Source organism: Hypomesus nipponensis, chromosome 26, assembly GCF_054491055.1.
Source record: "Hypomesus nipponensis isolate SF chromosome 26, ASM5449105v1, whole genome shotgun sequence".
Taxonomy (NCBI): Eukaryota; Metazoa; Chordata; class Actinopteri; order Osmeriformes; family Osmeridae; genus Hypomesus; species Hypomesus nipponensis.
The window spans coordinates 685,533-711,047 of record NC_140386.1 but is presented as its reverse complement, the minus strand read 5'-3'; the positions used below and the strand labels follow the sequence as shown (position 1 = coordinate 711,047).

The following is a 25,515-nucleotide window of genomic DNA, read 5'->3' as shown; positions in this document are numbered from 1 at the left end:
CATTATGTCCAATGAGGAAATGAGCCACATTAAGGATTGATGCTTTGTTTTAACATGTTTCTCTCAGAATCCTATTTAATAAAAAATGTTCCCCTGCCCGATCCATCTTCACAGAAGGCTGTGTGGTATGTGACGCGCCATAAGCAGGAACTGGAGCTGCTTCTGATTGGCAGTGATAACATGGGGGTGGAGTTCACTGAAGGGGTAAGCACATGTGTAATGATGATTATGGTGGAACTCGCAATTTTTTCTAATGGGCTTTTTGTACCAGTATAATGACTTCTGTTCATCATGAAGGTGAACCTTCTTGAGCTCAAACAACATACCTCCCAACATTGTCTTTCTCCAATCAAGGGAATAGCAACATCTTGGATTATCTTTGGTTCATATAGGAAAGTTGATTGAAAACTTTAGGGTTGGAATGAAATGAAATGAAAGAATTGGTGTTAGTTTGAGATCTTGATAATGCTGCATTAAGAGTTATACTGACTGTATAGTTAAGTTCAAAACTCCGACAAGGGAGGTAACCGTGTGGGTAGTAACAGGTGACTACATTAACCTGTGACAGAGGTGTTTACCTTAGCAGAGAGCACCCCCTACTGCTGGTCTGGACATTGGTTTGCTTATGTGGTGTCCTTCTCCTTCCCTCTCTTGTAGAATTACTGGGCCGGCACAGGCGGGAGAGAGGACTCTCACAGGTAAACAAACACTGCATCTGATCCAACTGTATTCCATTAATTGCTGTATGATAATTTAAAAAAAACGTTTTAATGTGCTACACCTCTTTCTTTCCAGGATTCCTTCAGGTACGGATGGTGGGATGGAGTATGTGCCTATCTCAGAGAAGAAGAACAACACTGTGGCTCCAACGCAGGCGCTCCGAGAAGGTGTGATGCCTCTTTGACAGCATACAGGTTTCCTTGTAGATGACACAGTGGGCCTTCCTAACAGTGTGTGTTGCTATGTGTATAGGTGGTCCCCTGGTGTACGACGGCGTACAGCTGGTCCACAACTCTGCAGCGCTCAATGGAACACAGAGGGTACTCCTGGATGACGTCATCTCAATGGACGAGTGCTCAGAGCTAAAAAATCTTGCCCATGTAAGACCCTCTTTCTCTTGTAGTCTCTCTGTTTTTGTTGCTGTCTTTTTTGGTTGTCAAAGATGTGTGTTTGAGTATTTTTCTTTGACTCCTCCAGACTGTCACCATGGCAGGAGATGGCTATCGAGGAAAAATGTCTCCTCACACACCCAATGAGAGGTTTGAGGGGGCAACGGTACTTAAAACCTTACAAGTAAGCAACTGTCTAGACAGATACTACATTGTAGAAGGATAGATAGACACTACCTCAGTAAAACCAAGCCATGTTTTCTTCTCTCCTCAGTATGGCTATGAGGGCCGTGTGCCACTCCGAAGTGCTCGTCTCTTTTACGATGTTAGCGAGAGGGCCCGGCGTGTCATTGAGTCTTACTTCATGCTCAACTCCACCCTGCACTTCTCATACACACACCTAGTGTGTCGAACAGCTATCACAGGTGACACATATAATACAAACACACACTCACTCACGCACCAAGACATACCCCACTCCTCCCTGGACACACACCCCACACATGCAAAATATGCCACTAGTTTACTTGTGTGTGTGTGGTTGTAGGTCAGCAGGATCACAGAAATGACCTGAGCCACCCTATCCATGCTGACAACTGTCTGCTGGACCCAGAGGCTAACGAGTGCTGGAAGGAGCCTCCAGCATACACATATAGAGACTATAGGTCAGAGAGCAGCTCAGCCTGCCTACCCTCAGGATCTACCAGCCAAAATTTCCTGTCTCTGCCAAAAAAAAAAAATATATATATTCATGGGTTTGTTGTTGTTTTTTCAGTGCTCTTCTGTACCTAAATGGGGATTTTGAAGGCGGGGAGTTCATTTTTACAGAAATGGATGCCAAAACAGTTACGGTCAGTTTTCCTCTTTTATATTAGTTTCTTTTTCATCATATTTATTCTTAGCTTATTACAACAAAAACCTGACATTCACTCATCATTTATGTCAAACTTTGTACACGGTATCAGACAAAGTTGACGTTTTCCCCCACTCTCCTCCATCCTCCCTTCCCAGGCATCTGTGAAGCCGAGGTGTGGCAGAATGGTCGGCTTCTCCTCAGGGGGGGAGAACCCCCATGGCGTGCGGGCCGTCACCAGGGGCCAAAGGTGTGCCGTGGCGCTCTGGTTCACCCTGGACCCACTTTTCAGAGAACTGGTAATCCCCGTCATGTTTATTCCTATGGCATTAGTAACATTTACATTTTTACATTTAGTCATCTAGCAGACGCTCTTATCCAGAGCGACTTACAGTAAGTACAGGGACATTCCCCCCGAGGCAAGTAGGGTGAAATACCTCGCCCAAGGACACAACGTCATTTGGCACGGCAGGGAATCGATCCGGCAACCTTCTGATTACTAGCCCGACTCCCTCACCGCTCAGCCATCTGACACCTGTCCACAGGCAACTGATTCTTGACCAACTCAGAAGAGCTGACAGGACATTCACTCATTGTCTGTGTGCATGGAGCATGTCTAGTGCCTCCTTAACCTCTCTCCTCCCTCCCCCCTACAGGAGCGTCTTCAGGCAGACGAGGTTATGCAGGCGTTGGACAACCACAACAGCCAGACACACTGGGACCAGGGCCTCAACATCAACCCGAAGGACGAGCTTTAGGAGCCAACAGGGCCCCCAGTCAAATTCCTCTATCAATCTATCTATTTATTTAATGACGATTGTATCGAAACAATTCTATTTTTGTACTATTTGAAGTGCAAGGTTATATTGTTGTTTTTGTTATTATTATTGTGGCTTGTGTATGTGTGATCCAGATTTTTCTGTCATACCAGTACATTGGTTGTCTATCAAAAACTCACCAACTACATGTGTGGTTCAGTCAGAGTACTTCTCTGGTTACTGGGTTGCAGTCCAGATCACAACACACATCATTCCTATACTGTTCTTTTCTGCACTGTGAACATGCCAAGTAGAAGAACGATGGTTGTCCTTAATTCCGGAGCAAGCACAGGCCGTGCTTATGATCTACCAGTGTGTGTATGTTTATCTTAGTCTATGTTTCATCTCTGAGGGATAGTGGTACTGCAACCATGCTTCTGACTGTTTAAAATCATTGCCTTCAATATATGCAGACACACAGGAAGAAATATTGGGCATTTCTATAGTTCTAGACACTTCACAGATACAATATATTATATATTCTCTCAGTGGCTGACTCATAGAGTCACACAAACGATATTCTGTTTACAAGTTAACTGATGGTGTGCGTGTTTGTGCGTAAAAAAAAATCAACAGCGATAACAGTTGTTGGCATTCAATTTTAGAAACCTTTTTAATAAAAGATGTCATTTATTCCTGTTTCAAGGAATACTTATTCATATGGTGGCGTATAGTTAAACTTTCCTCTAGATACTACTAAACTGCAGGCTACACAGTCAGGCAGGCACATGCACTGGTAGTCCAATGGAAAGAAAGTGCTTTGTGAAAGTGCCTATCAATACAATGTTACAAACTACACACAGTATGTAACTTATCAGTTGAAGTTATAGTGTAGGGTTTAAGCTTACGTTTCACTTTTGATAGGGACACTTTGTCTTATTATTTAAGTATGAGTTGCTGTAACAAACAAATGTATGTACCCTTCTCTTTTATTGTCATGTGTACCAATACATTTGAGACTAGACTGTCCTTTATTAGCTAATTTACTATTCAGCAAATTTTGCTGAACCCATAAAATGTCATCTTGTTGTAATAAAATCTACTGTTTAATAAATCTTTTTTGAAAACACTTGGGACCAAGACAAATGCATATGGTTTGCCTACATACTCAATATAGCTCTGTGGTCTTTGATTAGGTCCACACAGGAGGACAAAGTGTCTGCTTGTAGAAGATACCCTATGTTGACACCGTTAAAAACAAATGACAGTATAATTGATGCACTTACTTTCAGTAAATATTAGTCCCACAAATCTGTAAATACATTTGATAACGAGCCATCATTCTATGTAATACTTTGTACTGACCACAAACAGACTACTAAAACTGCAACCCGATCCTTTGGGAATTAACTGTATGTATTCAGGTCAGATATCACAGGCCACGAACAGTAGAAGATAAAATCAAGGACAAAACACCATCTGTGACAAACACATTAAGGCAAAAAAAAGTTCAAAGTCTCGATGCTGCACCCACCCATACTCCATTTTACATATAAAAATGCTGTCATTGCTCATAATTGGATTTTCGAAATCAAAGAATAAGGCTATCAAAAGCTGTAAATAATTACCCGCTGTTTAATCTTTTCTAGTGTTTGTATTTGAGGTGAGATATGGAGGATGAGTATATCCTTCAGTGACTCCTTCCTCCCCATCTCATTCCTCCTGAGGTATGCTGTTGGTCTTGCTCTTCAGAAGCGGTAGGCCAGGTGCTCTGTGAAGCGTAGTGGCTCGTTGGCGGAGCAGAGGAGGTCCTGCAGGCGCCGAGCTCGCCGCTCCTCCAGCACCAGCCTGCGGGCGTGCTCCCTCGCGGCGCGCTGCTCCGCCCTCTTCTCCAAACGCTTACGCTTCAGCCACCTTATACCGAGAGGAGAGAGGAGACGGAGGGAGGAGAGAAAGGAGGACAAAGACGGGAGAGGAAGAGGACAGAGAGGATGAGGGAGAAGATGGAGGCAGGGGAAGAGGAGACAGACCAGGACTTGCAACTTTTAGACAGACGTGAGAGAAAGGGGCAATTTGACTGCTGGGTTTCCACTCACAGTTTGAAAGCGCGTTCACACTCCTCTCGGTTGTGCAGATAGAATCCGCTCTCCTGCTCCATCTTCTTCATCTCCTCCAGCTGTCTCTCTCTCAGCTGCTGCCCCTGTTTCCTCCGCAGCCACGCCCTGAACGCCTCGTCTGGGTCACAAGACACTCTCTGGACAGGCGACCGGAAACTTAATCAACATTAGCTTTAGACAGATTGGCTTTTGAGGTTGCTGCCTAAAACATTGGTCAATTGTATTCACACACGTTTGTGTGAATGGCAAAGCTGACGATATGTAAACAGCCATGTTTGGCGTTGTTGAGCATACACACAGACACTTAATAATACTGTGGGATATATCAGCATTGCCGGATACTGTCTGAGTGGGACAAAAGCTTGTGTTTGGTGTGTTGGTGTCCCCCCTTTGTGGTCATACCCTGCCGTTCATCCTCTCCATCTCCTGAGCTTGGTGGATCCTCCTCTCCTCCTGAACCTGCCCCCTCTTCCTCAGCAACCACGCCCGGAACGCCATCTCGTTCTCCTGGCGCTTCTGCTGCTCTTCCTCACACCGTCGCTGTTCTGCCTGATGAAGGAGACAGAGAGAATGAAGCTGAAGGAGGGAAGAGAGAAAGAGGGAAACTCTGCTTTTCGGGGAGAGGGATTAGGTAAGGTAAACTGATACCTATCCCTGGTCATAAAGCTAGTGGGTTGTTTTGTCTAGGTTACTGGTCAAGCTATCTCACTTATAGCTTTCTTATTCTTTCTTATCTAGTCAGTGGCAGTATAACATGAGGACACATGCCCACCTCTCTGGCCTGCCTCCCCTTCCTCTCCTGCATCTTCTGCAGAAGCTCTTTCTGTTCGGGAGAGAGCGTATAAGTGATGTGGGTGGGTGTTCCGTTGGCCGACTGCACCCTGCGTTTGGTGCCCCTCCCCAGGTGGCTTTTCTGGGTGTGACTGGCTGAACTGGGCCTGTTCCTGGGCTTGGCTGGAGGTCTGGGGGCCCGGAGGTGCTCTATCTCCTGAGAGTGGAGGGAGGACATGACAGCCTTGTTAGGGCTGAGCCTGGGTCCTCCAGGACAAGGGTCGGAGCGGTGGCTGTCAGCAAGATCGTTGGCTATGGGGGGCAACAAGCTGAGGCTTTCCACCTCCTTCAGACTGACTAGATCAAATTTTCCATCTTTCTCTACCAGGACTCTGCCTTCTTTCCCCTGCCCAGCCTGGACCTTCTTTTCAGGTCCGGTCTGGCCAGGATCCCCAGCCAGTGAGCTGCCTTCTCCAGCTCCATCCCTCTGGGAGATCTTCAGTTCCGACAGCCTCCCTGCCATCTCGGTCTCGATATTTGTGTCTGTGCCTCCAACCAGGCAGTCCTTCCGCACTTCCATTCCTGTACTTTGGGAGGAGCCATTGACCTCAAAATCCAGGGGGGGCACCACCAGATCTACAAGAGTCTCTTTGAAGTGTAGCCGTCTTTGTCGGGTCATGTCTGGAGCTTCCTGGTCCTGTAGCTCTCGATTGGCCTGTTCAATCTTCTCAAGGATGTATTTCTTCTCATCGTCCAGTTGGTCCTCCGGCACCGGGGGGGGGGGGCTATGGACGACAACTTATACTGGCTCTCCCTGTCAGAATCAAACTCAAGGGGATCCATTGGCGAAGGCCATCTCTCTTCCACCTCTGCCTCCTCTGTCTCTTCACCTCTATTCTGCTCTTTCTGGCTTTTGTTGCCCTCCTTTCCCTGCTCCCCCTCTTCTTCCTCTAGTTCCTTGTCTATTTGTGCCTCGATATCCTCATCGTCAGGGTCCTGGGGGAAAGGGAACAGTGACCATGGGAATTAAGGCACGTCATATCTGAAAAGACATAATAACTGTATGTGAATGTGGCCCCTCTAACATTACAGCTGGCCCCAGCTTTTACCCCCACCCCTATAAAACCTATCCTGAGGAGTGAGTTTACCAGCTCACCTTGGCTACAAATACGTGTCAATGAATAATGTATGCAGCAGAGCTAGTCTACCCTAGACTAGGGAAAGTGTATGGAGCTGTGTCAGTGAGGTTGGTTTTTACATACTGGCAGATGTATTGGCCAGGGTAACACTGCACCACTCACTGTTACAGCAAGGGCCACAGAGTCAGTCACACACTCCACTAGCACACGATCATGGTTCTTCACAGTCTTCATATGTTTGCACTTCCTAGCCATTGTAAAGACTACCCCGTATTTGCATTACTGTACACACTGTTTAATATTGATTGAAACTATAGGCCATCTGTATATTTAATTCAGCATATTGCATATTTTATATTTTAGTGTTACCTCTGTGACTGTACTCCACAGTACAGCTCACTGACCCACCTGGTTCTCATTTCTGGCATCTTCACCAATCAGCCAGTCCAGGTCCTTCTCAAAGTCATCCTCGTACTCCTCCTGGGTCCTAGTGCTCATCTCTAACTCATTGGTATACGGATAGATGAAGTACGGAGTTAGGCCAGATACGCAAAGATATACTGAGAAGAACTGTATGTAGCCTCGTACATTTACATGTACTCGTTTAGCAGACTCTTTGCATCCACATCGTACAGACACTGCACGTAGTAAATGCAGCAGTTTGCCTAATCTCGGACCAGAAGTGCACAGATGTAGTGCTAAGAGAGTTTTTCAGTGGAAGTCAAGACCAGGGGGGTGTTCCATCAACGTTGCTAACGCAAGTCGCGTTAACCTCACTTAGGTAAACATCAATTTAGACTTTGTTGACTGTTCAAATTCGTAAATTGTAGGCCTACCAAATCTACATAACATAGCCGAACTAATGCCTCACCCTCTTTGACTGACCCAACTAAACTCTTTCTGTCCCCGGTCCGAGGCAGAGATATCTGACCTCATTCTCTTTCATCGCCCCACCTCCTCCCCTTGATCCAGTCCCTTCCCCTCTCTTTCAAACAATCTCTCCCTCCATCATAACTGATATTCTCCATCCTTAACTCTTCTCTTACTTCCGGCACTCTGCCTTCAAACAGGCCAGAGTTAGCCCTCTACTCAAAAAACCCTCCCTTAACCCAGCCGTCCTGCAGAACTACAGACCAGTATCACGGCTACCCTTCTTTTAAAAAACAATTAAACGCGCTGTATCTAACCAACTGTCAAACTTTCTCTCTCAGAACAACCTGCTTGACCCCAACCAATCGGGCTTCAAGACCCATTCCACAGAAACTGCCTCCTCTCAGTCACCACTGCCCTCCAGTCTGCCAGAGCGGCTTCAAGGTCATCCGTCATCATTCTGCTGGACCTTTCAGCAGCATTTGATATGGTTAACCATCAGATCCTGCCCCCCAGACTTTCTGAGATGGGCATCACTGGCACTGCACTTCAGTGGATCTCATCATACCTGTCGGGAAGATCCTACCAGGTCTCCTGGGGAGGCAAAGTGTCAGCCCACATTGCTGCAGTCTCCCAGTCATGTAGATTTACCCTCTACAATATCCAGAAGATCAGGAGATACCTGTCTGAGCATTCCACCCAGCTGCTAGTCCAAGCACTTGTCCTCTCAAAGTTGGACGACTGCAACTCACTGCTCGCTGGTTTCCCAGCATGTGCAACCTGCCCTCTCCAGAGGATTCAGATCGCAGCAGCCCGCCTGGTCTTCAACCTCAACGCTCCCATGTTACCCCGCTCCTCATCTCCCTTCACTGGCTACCCATCACGGCCCGTATCAGATTCAAGACCCTGGTACTGACATTCCGAGGGGTGAACGGACTGCACCCAATTACATCAAGTCTCTCCTCCAGCCTTATAACCCCACCCACCACCTACGGTCTTCTTCTGACAACCGTTTGGTGGTCCCACCCCTCGAGAGCGCCTGGTCCCAACACAAGCTCCTCTCCTGTCTGGCCCCCCAATGGTGGAATCAATTCCCCACCTCCATCAGAGACACTGACTGTCTCCCCACCTTCAAGAAAAGGCTTAAGACACACTTGTTCCGGGAGTACAACGGTATTTAGGAATGATTTGCTGGACCTGATGTTAGTTTCCTCCAGGATCACAATGACTCATTGAGAGACTTGTTGCTCTTGTTGGTTAATTGTAACTGATTCAAAATTATTGTACTCGCTGTGAAATACTTGGCTTGCTTTTCTACAGGTACACTCTTGCACTTTTTGAGGTTTATGTTGTTTAATTGTAACTTGTTTAACTACATGCTCTCATGGTTCTTCCCTTTGGCACTTATTTGGTTTTTCACAACGTATGCTTCATGTTTTGACCACCCGCAATGTTTGGGGCTCGTTGTTATGATCAGTGACCTATGCAAGCTCTCTCTAAGAAGTCGCTTTGGATAAAAGCGTCTGCTAAATGAATACATGTAAATAGGGCTGCAACAAAGAATGGATTAAATTGATTACAATCGATTATGAAAAGCGTTGGCAACTAATTTCATTATCGATTTGTTGTGTTGCGCGATTAGTACGCCATTCAATATGTCGCAGAGATGTTTGAGTATTACAAAAAAAAGTTTAGTTGAGCGCAGGAGTGGAGGTAGAGGGAAGGCCCTCGGAGAGACGTTGTTGAGGGACGTTGCTCAGAAACACATGGCGGAGGCAGAGAAATCAGTACGACTTTAGTCATCCAAGGTGTGGAAGCATTTTAGCCTGTGTGTGGGAGCATTTTAGCCATTTCAGCCCAATTTAGCCCCGCCCACAAAAATATTTGGTCGGGAAGTTGGGTCTGGAGGGGCTCGTATTGGGGACAAACTATATAAAACCAGGAGCTGGGCGGACCAATGAAATTGCCAGGGCGGGCTTTATACGATGATGGACAGATGATCAACAGTAACGTCATCAACAACGTCACGAAAGAGCACTTGGGTTGAATTCGTTTTCAACAAACAATATATTACGTTGCTCTGATTGGTTGTAGGTCTATCCAATTGAGAGAAGAGGCATTTGTTTTACGAGTTCGGTTGAAACACACCCCATAGTCACAGCCCAACTGAGAGTTTTAACAGAGCCTGTTTAAGGATCTATATTAGACATTCTCTTGTTATAAGCAGGGGTGCACATAAGGGGTACGCAGGTACGCATGCGCGACAAAAACCAGGAATGCGTAATGCCACTTGTATTACAGCGCGCCTTTGCGTACTTGACTGATATCGTCTAACCTTACACATGACATGTTGGTTGTCAACTATGGTCAGAGATGTCCAAAAATCAATAGACATTCTGCAGTTTCCTTGGCGTTTCGCCATCTACAAAGAAACGCCAACTGGAGCCAGAGCTGAAAAAAATCCAAGATGTGCAGCTCCAAGATGTGCAGTGGCTTGCAGCTAACGATCATGAGCGCACTGAAATGTGGTGTAAGATTTGCGGCTCAAATCCACATCTAGCAAACAAAACAGGTCCTTTTTAACCATCCTTTATTTTACAAAAATGAAAATAGCAAGCAGCACACGAATGTGGCGCAAGCCATCGCTAATAAACAAGCTAGCCGAGAAATGTCTAGTTGCCCACTTGCCAGATGGCGAGACTCTGTTTAATATTTGTATCCTCGCCTTCCTTAAAGCTAATCACGCACGTCCCATGTCTTCCTATTCTGAATATATTACTTTACTGAAGCAGCTAGGAGTAAATGTCGGAGGTGCATATGTATATCATTCACGTGAAGGCGGCACACGGATCAGAGCATCGCTCACACAATCAGCGGGGAGTTATGTGCCAAGTTGTAGTCTGCTGAATTTTGGGGGCTGCGTACCAGATACCATCTCCTGGTAGCCTACTCACCTGCGTAACCCACTGAAAAAGTTATGTGCACCCCTGGTTATAAGACTCATATTTTGACTAGAATTATGAGTATGACAACGTCAGGCTAGGAGCATTTCACACTAAATACATCGAAACAGTGTGTTAATTGCCCGAGGTGAAGTTAGTTTTATTTTTGACATTCGTCTCACATTCGGAAGACGCAACTTTGCAGAATCGCGTTAGGAACCGGGTGAAAATAACCAATACCATTTTGAAAAATGACTTTTATCATATTTAATAATAATAATAATATTTTTAGTAGTGCTGCCAGTTTAACGCGTTATTAACGGCAGTAACGCAAATCCAAATGAAAGGCATTCATTTTTTATCGCGCAGTTAATGCTCTTTTTGGCCTAGCAAACGTTTTTTTTACATACTGTTGCAACAACTACCGACGTAAGAAAAACTACAACACCAGACCGGATCTAGCTAGACAGTAAACAAAACAAGAGGCACGCCACACACACTTGTTTGGCTTGCGAGCCGGCTAAAGAGAAGTAGCAGAGTCCGTTTACGGATAGGCTGTTAGAAAGTAGGTGCGTTCGACATGACCCGACTTCATTAGCTCAAGTTGAGGAAACAGTAGTGGCTGAAATGTTTGGCGCAGACATACAAAACTTTGGGAAGTTGTATCGGCGCATTTCCAGTGAAAATTGGCTACTGGTTGTGCAGAGGCTTGGATGAAGGAACTAAAAAAGTACTTTTGTTTTGTGATTTGTACAACACTGAGCAACTGTTATGCTTTGTTCGTTTGCAAGCCATGATGTCTCTCCAGGAAAAAAACGATATCGCACTTGACTTTGCACGATTGTAGTTCAGTTTTTCATGGGCGGGTCAGATAATATGGGCGGGCAAAGCAGAGAGAAGGGCGGTAGCTTGGCTCCTTGTGACGTCACATGGATATTTTTAAACAGAGCAATTGAACCTTCATTTTCTCAAAGGCGGAGAAGAACACCCAGGGCTTGGTTTACACTTATCGAAAATTCTAGCCACTTCGGCACCAAAGGCAGGCTAGGGGAACTCATTAATGTTAAATAACCTCCTAAAGTGAAGTTTTAATGTCATGTGACCTTTAACTCCTCCCCCACTGCAAGCGGCTACTCTCGCCGGTCGTTTCATGCAGCCGCAGTCCATGTCCTAGTAGCCACCTTAATGGAACAGCACTCTTGCTGAAGTCTCGCTTTTCCTTTATCGACTTTGATGGAACACCCCCTGGGCTCTCAAGTCTCACGCATTCGCCATTCACACGCTCTCATGCAGGACATTGTATTTCTTACGCTGACAAGGGATAACTTGTTGTCCCGTAATATACATTTAATGGACGAGGTGCATTTACGGAGGTAAAAAAATACGATTTGTCCCCCCCAATATACATTACTATGTAGGTAATGTGATACAACACTACTTTTGGTATGCCCCCTTATTAAAATGACTCTTTACTTAAAATTAGCCTACTTAATTGTCCCCCCCAAAGAATTTGAGATTTTCGCCCCTGGTTGAGAGCTGTCTTATAAAGAGTTAAATGCCACCAACTGTACCACTCAATCAGAAACACCAGCCGCACCCCCCCACCACAGTCTGTGGGTTTTTTTTTTACCAGACACAGAGCCTACAAAAACATAGGAGTTATACAGTAAAGATAATGTAATAATCTACTAATAGTCTCTAGTCTACATCAATAGAACACTTGTTTTCATTCTGAGTGAGTGTTACGAGGGGCCTATAGCTAAATTTCCTGCAACTGTGCACAAACTCGCGATATATTTCCAGTGGCTTTGTTTTGTTGTAAAACTATAATTTCTCGCAGGACTCGGGATGTCCCTCTGCTGGTTAAATAAATACATGCATACGCAGCCTATACTTGGCAACCCATTTGCAATATACCGTTGTTAGGCACTCTAATATTTATGGGACATTTTGAGGTGGGGCTGGGACATCTGCTCTTTTCTTACATCGTTGTTCTCCTCCACACACGTATACTGATACGACAATATGATGGCAAAAATGTTCTTTAGCAGTAGTGGTACTAGTAATAAAACAGGATATTATGTTGAATTAAAAACAAAAGGACGTAGTGCTAAGCCTACTCAAGCTTATTTTGTGTACATACATTCTATGATTTCAAATAAAAACTCACCACAGCAAGGTTATGCGATTTCTTTGCCAGTATGAATAAATTATAAAAACCCTAACTGGAAACAATTTGTTGTTTCCACTGCCCTACATTTTATGTTGAGTTGTGTGATCGTAGGACACCTGTGCCGATAATCTCTTGCTGGCTTCCCAAAGGGGTTTAAAACACGTTGCCATAGAGACCTACAACACACTTCGCCGTCACGCACATGCGTTGAATATTAAGCACACACAAACGTATGCTGAAACTAAATGCACACAAACTGATTAAAAAAACGACCGACTGCTCTTAGCACGCCCAAATAATCTACCGTAATAATTTAAAAATGAATTTCAAAACAACAGTGGCATAACAAATACTTGCTCGAACGGGACTGAAGCAGAGCCTGTTTAAGGAGAGCCTCGCCACTCCCTATTAAGCCCCATTGTACCAAATTTGGTTGCAGTTCCACCAGAGTTCCACTGGGAGTGATCGCGAGCGAGTGCATGTTGAATGGGAGTCTATGGAGCTAAACGGCAAGTTTCCGGAGTGTGGCAGTTCTCTCCATAGATGTGTATATATATATCTATGGTTCTCTCTATATTAGACATTCTCTGACTGAAGTCACGTCCTTCAACCACAAAACCTCATTGGCCACGTTCAGTGGCAGTGTACTGGTTCTGGGACTTGGTGTTTATTGTAAGCCCGCTATCAGCCAAACGCCCTTTGAATAGATATATTGAAACTACATATCCCATGCTTCGTTGTCTTTTTTTGCGTAGCATGAACAAAGCTTATCCTAAATGTAAAAATGCGTCTTCCGACTTTGTTAAGTAGCCTTACTTTGAGTACCTGTTAGCCTACTTTTGTTGTCGTTCACGAAGGAGGGATTTCTCACGCTTTTGATATGGCTACAACATTTCTGTATTCCATACATAGAACGGCATGTCGTTCGAAACAATACTTTATTTCTGACTCCAATAGGATTTATAGCGCCATGGACTCACACCTGGCTTTCCACCGCAATACTTCACTAGTTCCGTTAAGTTTTCTTTCGCAAGCTAAATGGTCTACCAAAGGTGCTGGAGTGAGATACATGTCATGCTGGACAGCGGGGAAAAGCACTGCGGGTCGATCCAGAAGAGGTGCCCTGTTGCTAGCCGGAGCAGCTGCAGCGGTCGCAGGGTTTGTGGCCAGTGTCTGCCACTTTCAGCGGGCTGAAATGGCATCAAGGATCCCCAAGACCGAGGAGGAAGAAAGTGATATTGCAGAGAAATGCAAGGCCTTCATGTCGCCACCAGTAACCGATATCAAGGTGCTGCAGCAGAGGAGAGGGGAGATGTGCACAAGGATGGAAATGTTGATCATGGAGACGCAAGCGGAGTTCTGCAAAGCTCTCGAGAAGGTGGATGGTGGCACGTTCAAAGTGGACCGATGGGAACGAAAAGAGGGTCAGTAGAGCCTCCTACCAAGTGGCGCGAGCTATTTAAGGCAAATTGAGGCCAATTGTACCAAGGTGGACCGCAGCTCAGTCGAGGCCTGAAGGCCAGGGACAGGCTCAATATGATGTGTCTCAAGACCTTTATTTGTGTACGTACGTGTGTGTGTGTTTCAGGTGGAGGAGGGATCAGCTGTGTGCTTCAGGATGGAAAGGTGTTTGAGAAGGCTGGCGTCAACGTGTCAGTGGTGTTTGGTAATTTAACTGAAGAGGCGGCCAAGCAGATGCGCAGCAGAGGGAAGGTCCTTAAGGGGAAAAATGGTAAGTAACCAACAGGTTCTCTCTGTGGAGATGATAATATTAATAATTACATATACAGTTGTCGTATCGCTGCATGCAACAGTACACTGGTCGCTGGAGACAGGCGAGGGGTAGGGCCAGCAGCATAAAGGATAAGCACTGGGTAGGGCTCAATCATGAGGACATGTCAAATAATGCATAACTATATTAATGTACCGTGACACGACGGCTTTCAGGGAAGCTGCCATTCTGCGCCATGGGTGTGAGCTCCGTCATCCACCCCAAGAACCCCCACATCCCCACAGTGCACTTCAACTATCGATATTTCGAGATTGAGGAAGAAGACGGTAAGAGTGTCTGTGTCACATTGTTGCAAGAGTTGGGGTTGTTGTGTCACAGTGTCAATTGAGTCATTGTGCTAAAGAATGATGACCCTTGTCTGACTGTGTCTCCCAGGCTCCAAACAGTGGTGGTTTGGTGGAGGCACGGACCTGACTCCTATGTATGTCAATGACGAAGACGCAGCCATCTTCCACAGAACTCTGAAAGGGGCTTGTGACAAGCACCATCCCCAGTATTACCCAGACTTCAAGAAATGGTATGACATCTCTGTTTATTGGTAGAGTGTGTGCGTGCTCAGTGATGTCCGTAGGTGAGGGTGTGTGGTCGGTTCTGGGTGGGTCCTCCACTGTTGGAGAGTGATAAGAGGACGATTTCCATGTCATGTGAAGAACCGTTAAAATGTTTCATCATGACGCCTTTATCTTAACCCTTGTGTTCTCCTCGGGTCATTCTGACCCATCAGTCATTGTGGCCCTCCTTCGTTTGCGACATTTTTACCACATACAAAAACAAAGTGAAGCATTTTCTTTTAACTGTTGGGCTGTCTCAGACCCCCCACATTGCGAAGGTTAAAAGAAAATTATTTTTATTTGCCTTTGTATTGGGTAAAATTGGGTAAACACAACGATGGTTCATTATGAACCTTTTGGTCATGTGACCCGAAGGCAGCACAAGGGTTAAGCAAAGTTCGGGGGGGGGCAGTATTTGATCCAGTGACCTCTTGATCTGAAAGGCAGATGAGCAAAGGCTCTACCACCCCAACAAGGAAGAGGGTTTTGACTGCCTGTTTTTTACAGTAAACACCCAAGACTTAGAAAACAGAGTACTATTAGAAAAATATCTCAGTATAAGGAACATGATTCAGTTGACGTTTTGTGGTAGGAGGATGTAACATGATGGAAATGTTAACTTTATACAGCTGTGATATACTATTTAATATACTTCAATTGTATGGTCTAAGTCTTAAGTGAGGAATCTTGAATTTATTTCACTGTGCTTTCAAAAAAGGTATGTCATTTTTTCTGTAACATTTGACAATGTTCAATGAAGCTAGACAAAGTTGACTGGGGAAGAGAGACATCTTGTATATATTCCCATATGATTTTTTTCTTCTTTTTCATATAATTAAGATTATGCCAGTTACGAAAGACTGTGTTATTTTTAGATACTCATTTACAATAAAAATGTTTAGCTAAACTTTGTGTTTGTCCTCCTGGGGTTTTAGGTGTGACAGATATTTCTACATCCGCCATCGAGGGGAGACCCGGGGCATCGGGGGGATTTTCTTTGACGACCTGGACTCCCCCAGCCAAGAGAAGGCCTTTAGCTTTGTGAGAAGCTGCGCCCAAACTGTGGTGCCCTGTTATCTCCCTATCGTATGGAAACACCTCAACGACCCTTTCACCCCGGAGCAGAAAGCCTGGCAGCAGGTGAGGAGAGGCAGGTGAGTTCATAACAGAGAGCCTTGCTCCGTTAGTGTGCATTCTTCTATGTTGTTGAAACACTGGGAGGCCTTGTGTTCTTGGGGGTATGATTGAACAGAGGAACAGGGGCGATTCTAGGATCTGACCTTTAGGGGTGCTCAGCCCCCAATGAGAATGTGACACGAATACAGTTCCTTGCAAAAGTGCTAAATCCCCTTCCTATAAATCCTTAATTAAACTGGATAACAATTAATACAATAATGCATTATTAAAAAATATTGAATGAATGAAAAAACTAAGGATGTCCCTTTCTTCATGAATATATGTATACATTTTTTGTATTATTTTTAGCCATGCTCACTGCTGATAAAAAATGTAGGGGTGCTTGAGCCCCCCTAAAAAGGGTCTAAAATTGCCAATGCAGAGGAAGCTTTTGCATGTGTATCAGAATGTGCGCCGTGTGGAAGAAAGTTATGTCCGTCTCTTCAGGAATGATGTGTCAATTCAGTTGGGTTCTGGGTTTTAGAGTATTAGGCATTCTGCAGATTGGAGAAAGACACTTTGACATAGAAACAAACAGTTTGAACACACAGTGGTGTACCAGCAAAGTCCCTAAGCCATGAAAGTCAGAGGACAGAATTTATAGTACAAAGGGAAAAACAAATGTATCATACAGCCAACATTTGTCAAACTAAACCACATCATAGACCCTTCACTGTCATCAGAACACAAATGTAGGTTACAGTAGGAACACCAATGAATGAATAAGACAGCATACATGAACAGATAATAAGGCAACAGGCTGATTTGACTGATTAATTACGTAAGCACATAAGAAATTCATTTTTTTGTTCCACAGTAGATAACTGGATGCCTCACCCTGCCTTAGATGCTAAATGAATGAATGAATGGATACTTTATTCATCCCAAGGGAAATGTATGTCACCAGTAGCTTATACACATATACACTTATACACCTCACCGACATACATAAATCACGTATACATACACATAGGGAGAGCATATTCACACAGAGTGTTTCCAGATAGAGGAAAAGGTCCGACCCTATTGTACAGAGTGCAATGATTATGAGTGTCAGTGTCCAGGAGGACAGCGATCTTGTGCTGCTGGTGTGGATAGTGTGTGTGTTTGGAAAGTGCAAAGAGCAAAGTGCTAGTGCAGAATGTGTAAGGGGTAAGGTAGTAAAGTCTGTGCATGGGACTGAGATGAGATGAGCAGGGGAGGGCAGACTGAGGTAGACTCATGCAGAGAAGTCCATCTCCTTCCCCCTCCCCTTCTGGGTGGCATTAAAAAGCAGAATGGCCCTGGGGACAAAGGACTTCCTCATTCTCTCCGATGAGCAAGACAGTGACAGGAGTCTGCCACTGAATGTGCTCCTCTGTCTGTTGAGAGTACTGTGTAGTGGGTGGTGGTCATTGTCCAAGATGGTCAGCAACCTGCTCAGGGTCCTTCTCTCCGTCACTGTAGTGAGGCAGTCCAGTTCAGAGCCGACAACAGCTCCCACCTTCCTCACCAACCTGTCCAGTCGCCCTGCATCCCTCTTCTTTATGCTTTATGTTTATGCTGTTACGCACACAATGTTGCTGTAATTTCCCTGTGTGCCTCAGGTACGTGGAGTTCAACCTGGTGTATGATAGAGGGGTGAAGTTTGGATTGGCCACCCCAGGCTCCAGGATTGAGAGTATCCTCATGTCCCTGCCCCTCACAGCTAGGTGAGTGCCGAGTCGTGTGCGTGTCCCATTAAAGCAACAACATTGTAATGAACCTCTCCTTGCTCCCCAGATGGGAGTATATGCATGAGCCAGCCAAAGGCACCCTGGAGGCGGAGATGTTGGAGGTGTTACGAAACCCAAAGGAGTGGGTGTGAATGAAGGCGTTGACTTGTTGAGTCAACCGTGGGCAGATTGTGCTGACTCTATGAAGTAGGTCTCAATGATGCTGAAACTATATGACCGGAATCAAAATGAGCACTATTATTATTATTTATTTTTTTACTTGAAATTGTTTTAATTATTTGCATCATCAAATGCAGCAAATTTAACCAAACTAACAAGAAGAGGTCCTCTCAATCACTAAAGCTTTTTTCTTAATGCTTGTCAAATGATTGTGTTTGCATGACACTTTGTGATTGAGACTGATGAGATTCTTCCATCTAACTGTGCCATTATTTGGGGGCAAATTGTCTTTTTTTTTTTTTTTGCGCAAAAAAACTAAGACATGTCTTAGCAAGATGACGCAGTTAGATCCTGCAGACCAGCTCGGATCTCCACCAGAGAAATGAAAGGGAAAACCGCTCACGATCACTTTATATACTATTATGTTTGGAAACAAGTTTCCCCAAAAATCACAATCGTTTTATAAATGTGGTAATTATTGAAATATTTTGACAAATAAAATGTATTACTTGATTGAAAATGTTGTACAGAAAGGTTTATGCAATGTATAGAATTGCTACATTGTGTTTTTGTAATTAGTTGATGTATACGCCGTATACATCATATCACAGCATAGTTTAACCAGTTTAGGAAGAATCTGAGGTATAGCTGCAGTGCATCCGTAAAGTATTCATGGCAGTCAGGTGGCTGAGCGGTTAGGGAATCGGGCTAGCAATCAGAAGGTAGCCAGTTCGAATTATGTTGTGTCCTTGGGCAAGGCACTTCACCCTATTTGCCTCGGGGGAATGTCTCTGTACTTACTGTAAGTCGCTCTGGATAAGAGCGTCTGCTAAATGACTAAATGTAAATGGTGCTTCACTTTTTCCACGTTATGTTACAGCCATATTCCAAAATTGATTAAATTAATTTTTGTCCCAAAATTCTACACACAATACCCCATAATAATAATGTGAGAAAGGTATATAAAAGTTATCTATAAAAAAAGACATACAAATCAGTATTCACAGCCTTTGCCATGACTCAAAATTGAGCTCATTGCATCCTGTTTCCACTTATCCTTGAGACGTTTCTACAACTTGATTAAGTTCCACCTGTGAAATTCAGTTGATTGGACATTATTTGGAGAGGAACACACCTGTCTAGATAAGGTCCCACAGTTGACAGTGCATGTCAGAGCACAAACCAAGCCATGAAGTCCAAGGAATTGTCTCTAGACCTCTAAGACAGGATTGTATCGAGGCACAGATCTGGGGAAAGGTACAGAAAAATGTCTGCAGCATTGAAGGTTCCAAAGAGCACAATGGCTTACATCTTACGTAAATGAAAGAAGTTTGGAAACACCAGCACTTCCTAGAGTGGGCTGCCCGGCCAAATTCAGCAATTAGGGGAGAAGGGCCTTGGTCAGGGAGGTGACCAACAACTCAATGGTCACTCTAACAGAGCTCCAGCGTTGCTCTGTGAAGATAGAACCTTCCAGAAGGACAACCATCTCTGCAGCACTCCACCAATCGGGCCTGTATGATTGAGTGGCCAGTTGGAAGCCACTCCTCAGTAAAAGGCACATGTAGGACAGCCTGCAACAAAAACAGCCTGCCTGGAATTTGCCAAAAGGCACCTGTAGGACTCTCAGACCATGGAATATTGTGTGAGTATAATTGAGGAAAAAAATGAATAATCAGTTTTGGAATAAGTCTGTAACAATGTGGAAAAAGCTGTGAATACTTTCTGGATGCACTGTATTCCTTTATCCAATTGTTACGCATTACTTTTTTGCAAATTAATTCAAGCATAGCACATTCAAACATTTATTTATACATCTGTTAAGTGTTTAATAATCCTCTACATTTCACATTTGTCATTTTTTGATAAGGCTTTGTAAAATACAAAAGTAAAGGTACAATATCTGACCTCAAGTAGCATCTCCTAGTAAAGGTCATGGCATAGGACTGAGGTCCACAGATCAACATAAAACATCAGTGCTTTGTCTGTAGTGTAGAGAATATAAACTCAGATTTATAAATATTATTAAAAGCATTTCAGGCAGATATTTGGGCCAGCAGTACTTTTAGTAAAGTGGCTGCATACTCAAGAGTATAAAGTAATCTGTTGATATAGGAGGTTGAGTTATTGCTGAGTGAGTGGTGCTCGATGCACCAGAACAAGTTGCCTTAGTGTTTGTAAAAAAAAAAAAGAAAAAAAAAAAAAGGCTTGGTTTACACCTGACCAGAAAGTGCCTTCATTCACCACACATTCGCTACATTAAAAGCAATGCAATCACTAAAAAAGCCTCTTGATAAAATCTCAGCACACTCACCTTAATAAAATGTATATACACATCTCTGTACAGTGACATTTAATACTGTATTTTCCCCATGAAGCCAATGGGGTTCGGCCCTGCCTCATTACTTTGCTTCGGTAACTTTAGGTCTCACATACAGTAAGGTCCAAAGGCCAAGAGACCACTAATCAAGGTCCTTTTATTTATTTTTTAGTTATTCTGTACTAGTATTGATGTCCCCTTTTCGCTTTAATAACATAATTTATTATATGGCAATGACGGTACGAGCTTTCTGATTGGCTAATGGGTAGTCATGCCAGCCAAGAATGTATAAGCACAATGTGACTTGACAATTTGTTTCAAAGAGCGTCTTGTGATGTCACAGAATGCTTGGCTTTTTCAGTCTTCAATTTGACCTGAGACTTTTGGACCCTACAGTAGATTGCTTAATTTACTATCCTCGTCAACCTCTGCTGTCATCACACACAAGATGAAAGAAGACATTTTGACCATCTGCAATAGTTCAATAAGTCCATGTATACATAAAATGTATCATATCATGACAACAATCTAATATTAGGCAAGACTAAATTTTTTGTTTTTACATTTCCACCAAACATTACAAAAATAATTCTATATAAATAGAACGTGTTTCCTTTTACAAATATGGCAAACAGAAACCACTTTGACCATGCGCCATTCATATGTAAGAAAACAAACTCTTGTTATAGTACAGAATGCTAGTAGGGAAGCCACAGGATGTAGATCTGTTTCAGTGCATTTTGGTATTGCAATATCATTGGCGTTTGTCTCCACTGTCACTCAACCCTGGTGAGCAATTAGTGCAAGCTTAGACAACACCGTCTCCAGCAAAACTCTGTTAGCGTTGTAAAAAAAAAAAAAAAAAAAAACAGCAGTGAGGGGGTGAGCTGAGGATAGTATTGCTGTTGAAGGTGCAGACAAGGGAGGGCTGGAGTCTCTTGGGTCTAATCAGTGCAATGGCAAAAAGGGGGGGGGGGGGGGGGGGTCACTTCCCATGGCCTACAACAGCACTATTGACTATGTCCTCGTACTGAGGGGGGGGCTCTGTCTCTACATGGACGTCAGTTTGGCCCACCACCTCCTCGTAAGATGGCGGGGGGTCTGCCGCGCTTCCTCTGCCTGGTGTGAGCTCGGAGCCTGGGTAGGCTGGGCTGCTGTGGACGCTGAGCTCCAGGTGCTCTGGGTGGTAGTCCCTCCCCCACTGGTCCATGGAGACCACAGACAGGCCGGGCTCCCGGTGAGGGCAGGCCATGGCGGGGCTGCGCTCAGAGTGCTTGCGAGAGTGACACCTCCACACGGTGACGACCACGGCGGCAATGAGCAAGAAAAGCAGAACGAGGGGCAGGATTAGGTAGAGGGGGTTGACTCCGCCCATGACAGCCTCCAGCCCCCCGCTAGGACTGCTCTCACGGACGTATTCCTCCCAAAAACGTCTCTGCAGCAGATCACGACAGGCACAACACAATCAGACTAACAACACACTAGGGGTCGCAGCTCAGCATGGACCACAGGGTCACAAAAAACTCACGTACAACATCAGTCATGTGTCACCATTCTCCTTCTAACTTTACGCAACAGTTACAGGAATCAACTCCCTCCCTGGTGAGCATTCGCTACATCAGATTGCTCTTCCTGCTGATAACAATCACTTCCTGCAAAACAGGGACACTACTCACACCAGCCGATCTGGGGCAGGGATCTCGCAGGCATGCAAGAGCTTTTCCAGTGAGTGTGTCTCGGAAACGCAAAGAGACAGCGACAGAACTGCCACTCACCGTCTTCTCATCGTTCTCAAATGCCTCCCTGGCCTCCTCGTACGTGCAGATCTCCTCCCGGCACTCTCTCTGGATGTTGCCCTGTTTCATCTCCTCCAGCATGTTGTTTGCCCTGGGCAGGCGTCTCAGCACTGAGTGGGCCGCATCCGCTGGCAGGAACACTGGCATATGTGTGAGTGAGTGAGTAAGTGAGTGAGAGAAATGGGGTTTAGAAAGAGAGAGTAAGAGGCAGAAAGTAATACAAAGAGTTTCAAAAAAGTGAAAGCACTGCCTACTAAATGCAATTGGGTGTTAAAACAAAAGCTCTTTGATAAGGATTTTTTTTCGGTTTAGCATAATGTGAGACTTGTGGAATTTAGAGAGAGCACAGAGAAGCTCTGTCCAACAGAAATGGGATCAGAACAGAGGGCAAGAACAGAAACCATGTAGCACCTAAAAACATCCAGAATTTCTAATTAGACATGCATTTAACTAGCGTCAGTGAAGCTTAGGTCTTTCTACTACACAGTGACACTAGATGTAAATGAAATCCCTCTTTCCGGCATGTGTTCTGTAGTGTAACTTACCACTACCCATGATTCCCGTAGGTCTGTTTGGGGCGGGTGCCTGTGGAAAAACAACAAACTTAATCAAATTGGATATTCCAAATTTCATACAACGCTCATAAAACATGTGAGATAACTTGGTTCATGAGATACACATGAACGTAGTCAACCCTAAATTAAGAATTGAACAAGGACCATTCTGATTCAGATGCCAATAGCTTTGCGTAATCCATGTTCCTTTTAGCCCACACGAGCAACAAAAACTTAATGGGTTTTAGATAAATAAAATCAACAGAGGCATGAAAGGAAATGGTGGTCACAATCGCATTCAGTGCATTGTGAATTACCACGCTGAATGACCAAGCGGTGACAGGAATTTGACCGCTATGGCAGAAATAGAAGACTAGCAAAAATGTAACAAACAAGCGCCGCCCAGTCTCTTGTTGAGGCGTAGGTAAAGATAGAACAATGAAAAACGGCGTATCTTATAAATACAGCGCCTTCACATAAATAAACATGTAAACATCGGTAGGTAGGCGAAGTGCAGATTAGATTAGCAATTATTAACATTTTCTGACGAAGTCTGTCCATGGCTGAAGTGGGTGAACATTCTCAGCCGCTTAGATACCGTGTAACGTTCAAACGACTCCAGCGATATTTGCAATATGTATTGGATACTAAGTGAGCAATTAAATAACAAGAATTCATGAAACATATGTTCGCTTTACAGTAGAACTTTATTTACCTGATCTCGACCCCAAATGAGCAGTGTGATCCGCAGTCACCCTTGATGCACAATACAACGACGCATGCGCCAAAGTCTCTCCTGACGATCCTCTATTTTCAGATGTTTTGTTCTTCACTTTAAAGAGACCGTTACGGAATAACAGATTTTGGATTTCATTTTCTCTCTGCCTTCCCTGTCCCAAAAATCAGATTTGGGGAGCCAATGTTTACAGCCCATGACTGGCTGATCATAGGCTAGAACACTGAAAGTCTTTATCAAATGGATTACCAAGAAGATGATTCATTGAAAGTAAAAGTATGGTGTATCCAGAGCCAAGGTTTTACTAGTTTTATAATTAAGAGGTGAGGGTAAGTAGACTTAAGACACTGATGGGTGAATAATGCAGCGGTCTTCAACCCAGGTCCTCAGGGCCCAATGTGTACTTGAGAAGGTTCCCCCGCTCCAACACACATGATTCAAATGAATGGTCACTAGCAGAAATCCCAAACAATTCCACAAATTGCATCCCGGTAGTAACTTACTTGGAGATGACTGCTAGATGTTAGCTTTATCTTAAGTAAGGCCAAGCTCACTTCACATCAAGTTCACAGTGATTGACCACAGAAGACCATCATGTTCAAGTCTGAAGAGACAGATACATTTCACACACCTTTCAAGCTGTTTGATGCCAAAACCACCCCTATGCCACAGGTGTTTTTATAATAGCGAAAGTATGCAGAGAGACAGAAAATGCAGTGGAGAAAGAGGGAATGACATGCAATAAATGTTCCAGGCTAGAATCTAGCATATGCTACAGCAAAACTTGTTCAAGCAAGGTTCAAGCAAGGCAGCAGCAGCAAAGGATGGTACTCTTGCAACACAACCTATCTTGTGTATCCCATTAAGACCTGCATCAAGTCAAGACCTTCAGATATGTACAGAATTATGCCTAGACTAGGCTAACAATCAAAGCAAGAACACAACACAGGACTATGTTTGGAAGCATGCACACTGTCTGTCCGAAACCAACTCATCATTCAATGCTGCAAAGTTATTTGAGGATGATTTGTATACTATGTAGATTACAATGTAGGGCTTTTATTTCAGCGACAGTTTCAGTCAATGACAGTGAAACACAGAACAGCCAAGCATAGCCACCAGGGGACAGTATAGGGTAGAATGGGTTAAAGTGCTGTAGCGATTGTTTTGGTGGGTTTCTCTGCAAAAACCCCAAAAACGTATATCTGCTCTATCAAAGATTAATGGGGTCCCCTCTGATAGATGGAAATGTGTTGATCCCCAAGGGAAAATTGCACCATTACAGCAGCATATTTAGGGGAACAATGAACATCTCTATAACAATAAAGCAAGCAAGTGACAAATGGCAAATTGTAATATCAAATAAGTACCAAAAAAGAAGAAATGTGTAAGGTCCCTATCTATAACTTTACAGAAATTTAAGAATATAAAAAATGCAGAGAATACAAATACAATACAATTTTTTTGGTATATTGCTGAAGTATGCATGAGATAATGTATCCATGGTGGCTAGGAGTGTGTACAACATCTCAACATCTTTCCACCATTGAGTTGAAGTTGACCAGGTCCGAGCCTGCCTTCCTGACAATTAGACTCCACCGCCTTGATATCGCTGCCCCAGCACTAAACCATGCAGTAAATGACACTTGCCACCACAGTCTGATAAAACATGCAAACATTTTTTTGTATTCACTTCAGGAAGTACAGTAGGCTTTGGCTGGCTTTTATGGCTTTCTTTTTTGTGGCCTTAATGTTGCTAGTCCATTCTAGTCTGTTGTTCAGATCTCCCAGATACTTGTATGACTGCTGGACATCAGCTCCCAGGATGCCAGTCAAGAGAGCCCTGTTCTTTTTCAAATGTTCCTTAAACAAGCAGAATCTCCTTAGTCTTCCCAACATTAACATGCAGGCGATCCAGTCCACACAGTCCCCTGTTGGTGGGCCTCTACATGGCTGGCTACTGACTGTGACATGCTGTTCCAAA

General features: G+C 44.2%; 4 protein-coding genes across 5 annotated transcripts in view; 2 read left to right on the top strand and 2 right to left on the bottom strand.

Annotated features, from left to right (window-relative positions):
• p3h2 (prolyl 3-hydroxylase 2) overlaps positions 1-3,849 on the top strand; it is a 44,814-nt gene extending 40,965 nt beyond the window's left edge. The window contains exons 6-15 of the mRNA XM_084692732.1: positions 115-204; positions 658-698; positions 796-887; positions 973-1,100; positions 1,198-1,293; positions 1,384-1,534; positions 1,657-1,774; positions 1,885-1,960; positions 2,121-2,261; positions 2,619-3,849. Of these exons, the coding sequence (XP_084548858.1) occupies positions 115-204; positions 658-698; positions 796-887; positions 973-1,100; positions 1,198-1,293; positions 1,384-1,534; positions 1,657-1,774; positions 1,885-1,960; positions 2,121-2,261; positions 2,619-2,720 (1,035 nt within the window). The 3' untranslated portion in view covers positions 2,721-3,849. The remainder of the gene's footprint in view (positions 1-114; positions 205-657; positions 699-795; positions 888-972; positions 1,101-1,197; positions 1,294-1,383; positions 1,535-1,656; positions 1,775-1,884; positions 1,961-2,120; positions 2,262-2,618) is intronic.
• ccdc181 (coiled-coil domain containing 181) lies at positions 3,843-12,889 on the bottom strand. The gene is given in 7 exon segments (XM_084692733.1): positions 3,843-4,634; positions 4,817-4,974; positions 5,240-5,386; positions 5,610-6,392; positions 6,395-6,604; positions 7,156-7,247; positions 12,730-12,889. Coding segments are annotated over 6 exon segments (1,554 nt in total). The 5' UTR covers positions 7,246-7,247; positions 12,730-12,889; the 3' UTR covers positions 3,843-4,468.
• Positions 12,890-13,477: 588 nt separating this feature from the next.
• On the top strand, positions 13,478-18,645 carry cpox (coproporphyrinogen oxidase). 2 transcript variants are annotated; one of them, XR_014750770.1, is made up of 8 exons: positions 13,478-14,156; positions 14,321-14,464; positions 14,680-14,790; positions 14,900-15,041; positions 16,011-16,229; positions 17,838-17,942; positions 18,013-18,152; positions 18,446-18,645. XR_014750770.1 is itself a non-coding variant. In XM_084692875.1 (7 exons), exons 1-7 carry the CDS (start codon positions 13,613-13,615, stop codon positions 18,095-18,097), a joined length of 1,350 nt encoding a protein of 449 aa, XP_084549001.1. In that variant the 5' UTR covers positions 13,478-13,612; the 3' UTR covers positions 18,098-18,645. The 2 variants fall into 2 exon arrangements, 1 of the variants encoding a protein (XP_084549001.1); XM_084692875.1 differs by having other exon boundaries at positions 18,013-18,645.
• Positions 18,646-19,917: 1,272 nt separating this feature from the next.
• Positions 19,918-23,581, bottom strand: prrg1 (proline rich Gla (G-carboxyglutamic acid) 1). The gene is made up of 4 exons (XM_084692876.1): positions 23,511-23,581; positions 22,787-22,826; positions 22,221-22,381; positions 19,918-21,880 (listed from the first exon to the last, which is right to left on the bottom strand). The coding sequence occupies exons 2-4, from the start codon at positions 22,794-22,796 to the stop codon at positions 21,431-21,433; spliced, it is 621 nt and encodes a 206-aa protein (XP_084549002.1). The 5' UTR covers positions 22,797-22,826; positions 23,511-23,581; the 3' UTR covers positions 19,918-21,430.
• Between the last annotated feature and the right edge of the window lie 1,934 nt (positions 23,582-25,515).